The sequence below is a fragment of the Castanea sativa genome, chromosome 1 (assembly GCF_040712315.1).
Source record: "Castanea sativa cultivar Marrone di Chiusa Pesio chromosome 1, ASM4071231v1".
In the NCBI taxonomy this organism is placed as follows: domain Eukaryota; kingdom Viridiplantae; phylum Streptophyta; class Magnoliopsida; order Fagales; family Fagaceae; genus Castanea; species Castanea sativa.
Window position 1 is genome coordinate 61,418,457 of NC_134013.1, and position 5,226 is coordinate 61,423,682.

Below are 5,226 nucleotides of genomic sequence, written 5' to 3' on the forward strand. Positions count from 1 at the left end.
ATACATGAAAATTCATTTTTCAAATCACATTCAAGTTTCTAGGAGATCGCTTGCTAAGATATATATGTGTGTGTGTATATATATATATTCACTAGTTAAATAGTGTTTTCTTTTGCTTATAAAATGGTTGTCCCTTTCAAATTGTATTCAAAACTTATTATTTTTCTAGCTTTAAAATTCCCGTTAGATTTCCCTACCCCCTTCTTATTTGGTAACCTTTCGTCTATTTCTGCTTGGAAAATTCTTGTTTCTACTATTATTTCCTGTAAGTGTATTTTAAACTCACAAATAGCAAGGGAGGAAGCACCTTGTGGTTGGGCCAAATGGTCATAGCAAGTCTTATTTATTGATTTAGTATGTTTTTCCTTATTTATTATTGGGCTGAAAATTGAGCCTTTTTTTTGGAGGGTGAGAGTATTTCGGCCTTTAAAATTACCTATTCTTCTGCCTCATAAGTAAAGGCCCATAAAGAACCCAAAATAAGTGTTTCAATATATTTTTAAAGAAGGAAATGGCAACAATACTCCAAATTTCCAAACAAGAGTAAGAAATATCATAAACAACTAGCCTCATCACAAGCGCTTCGCGTGAGATGAGACTTTCTTTCTTTTTTTAGTGTTAGTAGCAAAAAAAAAAAATCTATGTTTTTTATTATATATATAATTTTTACTTTGAGAATCTAATTTATAAGTGGATAAATAAATTTGAAAATCAATAGGAAAGTGGTCTTATTTTTTAGGCAATGTTTTAGTAGAAGTTAAGTTTATATTTTTACTAGATTCTTCTTTAGTTTTGTATCTACTTAAACATAGGAATGTGAGGGTATTTTAGAACCAAAAAAAAAATCCGGATTGTCCTTTAGTTTTTTTTTTTATATTTAGATTTGTTTTGGATAAACGTGGGGTGTTTAACTTATTTTTTTATTTTATAAAAAAAAAACAATAAACGTACAATTGCTTTGAAGAAATGGGTTAGTGGAAGTGTGTTCTTATTTTGTAGGCAATGTTTTAGTGCAAGTTAGACATGTATTTTTACCAAACTATTATTTAGTTTTGTCTCTACTTAAACCTAAGGTGTAGGGGTATTTTGGAACAAAAAAAAATATGGTCCAAACAGGAAAAGCCCCTTAAATAGTAGTACAGATATCTCTACAACACAAAAAAGATGCATCCACACTTACAACTTACAACAATCAACTGTCATGTTTATGCTTTCTTTACCATAAAAATACATACTCATAAAAAGAGGCACTTACAAAACACATAATTTAATGAAAATTCATTTTTGAATCACATTCAAATTTCTAGAAGATTGCATGCTAAGATATTTTTTGTATTGAATATAACAAAAAATATTATTAACGCTGAATTACCACATCAACCTTCAATAAAACTCTCAGTTAACAAAGGAGCAAGCACCTGTGGTTGGACCAAATGGTCATAGCAAGTCGTTTTTATTTGATTTAGTCTGTTTTTCCTTATTTATTTTTGGGCTGAAAATTGGGCCTTTTTTTCGAAGGAGTAGAGTATTTAGGCCTCTGAAATGGACATATTCTTCTCCCTTATAAGTAAAGGCCCATAAAGAGCCCAAACTCCATGTTCTTTGATTTCTTTCTCACACCAAGCCCAGTACTTCAAACCCTACACCAACAGAGTGCACACAGAGTGCAGAGAGAGAGAGAGAGAGAGAGAGAGGAGGAGGAATGGAAAGAAAGAATGAAGAAGAAGAAACAGAAACGGCAAAATCAGAATTGGATGCATCGCAAATAGAGTACGTGAGCTATGGAGGTGAACACCATCTACCCCTTGTCATGTCCCTTGTTGACCAAGAACTCAGTGAACCTTACTCCATCTTCACCTACCGTTACTTCGTCTATCTATGGCCTCAACTCTCTTTCCTGGTACCCTTTACTTTCACTTCTACTGGGTTTCTTTCAAAACCCAAAATTTCTCACTCTGTAATTCGTTTGGTTATTTTTCTCCATGTGGGTTTAGGCTTTTCACAATGGGAAGTGCGTGGGGACGGTGGTGTGTAAGATGGGTCAGCATCGAAATACGTTCAGAGGCTACATTGCTATGCTGGTTGTCATCAAGCCTTATAGAGGCAAAGGCATTGGTAACTTTTCCCTTCCATCCAATCTGATTACTGGGATGGAACTTCATTGAACTAATTATGTTAATTGCATTTTGATCATCCTGGATTTTATTTTGTTTTATTTGTGGCTGTGTCTAATTGTTTGTGCGTGTGTGTGTGTGTGTGTGTAGAACTCTTAGATATGGGGTGAGCTTGTAAGGAGAAAGCATCATGAAGAATGAGATGTCATTCATGGGAAAAGTTTTTTCTAAATTTCAAGTCTTGTCCATTTCATGGTTTTGATTAAATTTTAAAAATCTAAAGGTGTGCCTACTGTCACGTCATCAATACTAGATTCATAAAATAAAATCTTAACCGTGAAATGCAGTAATGCACTAAATTGATAGGACTTGAAGTGAAGAGAATCTTGTTCCATTTAGTTGAGTAACATATGTAATGATTGTTTGGTGATTATGCATTTCTTATATTTAAGTTGTTGAGTTACTTAGGAATGATGGTCTAGTGCAATTTTGAGGCTACTGGTTTCTCATAATATCTATGCACTATTAAGTACTTTTATGATTTAGTGTGTCTCTAAAACTTTAGTGAGGTACATCTTATTGGCTATACAATTTTGTATTATTATAATCTAAGTTAAGATTTCCTTTATGTTGCAGCTACAGAACTTGTTACCAGATCTATCAAAGTGATGATGGAATCTGGTTGTGAAGAGGTATGTCAATGTGGATTCTAATGTTACCATTGTGTGTTATGCTGTGTCGATTTATTCCAAAATACCCCTCCATAATTAATTGTTGAAGATGATGATCCATACAGAGAAAGTAACCAAGTTTAAATGAATAGCTTGGATTTTGCAAACTTGTTTAAGGTTTCCTAAGTGGTTTATTAGTATTTATTTTGTTTTTACCTCTTTCCCTTCATCCTCGTAAAGTAAAGCAGAGAAGGACAATGGAATTGTAAATTGATGGAGCAATGATGGCTTCCCATCTCATTCTGTTTTCTAAACCATGGCCTGCATTACTGTTTCTTGCTATTGCTCCCCCCCCCCCCCCCCCATTGATATATACATCTGAAAATGGCATATTTAATTGATTGGTCCATTCAAAATATTAAAATTGAATGACTTGGTTAATGGACTATGGGTGTGCTTCCACGAGGATACCAATAGTGATGTTTTCTTCTTTTGCACAAACATATCCCAACTACAATTATTCTTTTGTATGATTCATGGTTTTGGGTTTGTCATTTTTTCTAGCAATGTTCAGCAGGGAATATACTGGCTCATGCTTATTATTGTTCTTTGCTTAATCTTCTTTCTTATTATCATTATTACTTTGTGAAGGTAACATTGGAAGCAGAAGTCACAAATAAAGGAGCATTAGCACTGTATGGCCGTCTGGGGTTTATTAGGGCAAAACGGCTCTTCCGGTACTACTTGAATGGAGTTGATGCTTTTCGTCTGAAGCTTTTATTCCCTTGTCCAGAGTTATATCCCTCCCTGCCTATGATAGCAAACAAAGATGAAAGCCACAGTCACAATGATCACATACCACTTGAAGAATGTTGTGAGCTACATCAACACTTATAATTTAGATTTTCCAGCTCAGTATATGTTTATCCACACAAAAATTGTGCAGTTCATTGCTAGAGTCATTTATGACGTATCTATAACTTTTTATCTCTGACATAATTTCTGAATGATGTATACTATCTTCATGATCCATCATTTGCAAAGCTTACCCTTAGAAAGCTCTGTTTTTTTTTCATATTGCTAATTGGTTTACCATGCAGATTTTGAAAGCTTCAGAATATATTGTCTTTACACAATATACACTTTTTTACTACGTATTCACTAGAATGGAATGGATAAAGATACTGTAGTATATTAGAAGGAAGGGTAAGTTGTGCTGGAAATCTGATAGAAGGAAGGGTTTCACGGTTAGGGATTATTACAATCTCTTAGTGGGCCCTAATGACTATTGTTTTCCTTGAAAAAACATTTGGAAGCAGAAGATTCCTTCTCGAGTAGCTTTCTTTGTTTGGACTGCTGCTTTAGGAAAATGCTTAACGATTGACAATTTACGAAGAAGGAAGCTTTGGGTATTGGACCGGTGCTATATGTGCAAGTGTAATGGTGAATCGGTTGATCATCTTTTTCTTTATTTTCCGGTTGCAATGGATATGTGGGTTATGGTGTTCAGGTTGTTTGGAGTGAGCTGGGTTATGCCGCAATCTGTAGTGGGGCTTTTAGCTTGTTGGCAAGGAAGTTTTGGCCGCCATCGAAATGAGTATGTATGGCTTATGGTTCCTCATTGCTTATTGTGGTGCCTATGGAGGGAGAGAAATAGTCAGTACTTTGAAGATAAGGAGAGATTTGTATCAGACTTGAAGCTATTTTTCATTAGAACTTTAATGGATTGGTTGGCTGCCTTGCGGAACCAATCATTTTCATCCTTTCTTGATTTCTTAGATTCTTGTAACTTTCGTTGTTGATTGTTTGACCCCTTGTGCACACCCTGTGTATTAGGGTGTTTCACCTTTTTTGAGATCAATAGGCTTTTACTTATCAAAAAAAAAAAAATGCTCTCTCTTAAAAGCAGTGACAACCTGTTGTTCCCAGTACATAGTGCATTTAGGAAGACAAAACAAGTCTTCTGGAAGAGTAAATGTGTACCAACCACCAACCTGTTGGCCAAATTTGAGTTCCTATTATTTTTTAATATGCTTAAAAGTTTGTCTTTGCCTCACCCCAAAGTTGGAAGCAAGCATACCATTTGGCTAATGCAGACAGCAGACTTAGAATTTTGCTTGGTGAGGTTATCGTTCATAAACCTGGGCAAAATGAAGGTATAACTTGCAAGAAAGTGGGTAACTAGCCCCAGTCCACAACCTTCTCATTAATCTTTCTCTGCTCTTTAATTATAATCTTATTGAATGTTATACAAGCCAAGATAGAAGAAGCCCAGGTCTCAGAACTGCAAAAGCAGCCCTCATCTTCAACTACCCTTGATATTGAAAGATTCTTGAACAAGAACTTCTTGAGCTTCTTACCAAAGAGGAATAGCTATGGAAGAAAAAAAAAATAAGGGTAATGTGGCTGACAGTAGCTAATCTTTGTAAGTTTTTCATCTT

The 5,226-nt window shown here is 34.9% G+C and overlaps 1 protein-coding gene across 1 annotated transcript; it reads left to right on the forward strand.

The window, feature by feature from the left end:
* The first annotated feature begins 1,633 nt into the window (after nt 1-1,633).
* On the forward strand, nt 1,634-3,843 carry LOC142622861 (N-alpha-acetyltransferase MAK3). Its single transcript, XM_075796415.1, has 4 exons — nt 1,634-1,900; nt 1,995-2,115; nt 2,751-2,806; nt 3,437-3,843. The coding sequence occupies exons 1-4, from the start codon at nt 1,703-1,705 to the stop codon at nt 3,680-3,682; spliced, it is 621 nt and encodes a 206-aa protein (XP_075652530.1). The 5' UTR covers nt 1,634-1,702; the 3' UTR covers nt 3,683-3,843.
* The last annotated feature ends 1,383 nt before the right edge of the window (nt 3,844-5,226 follow it).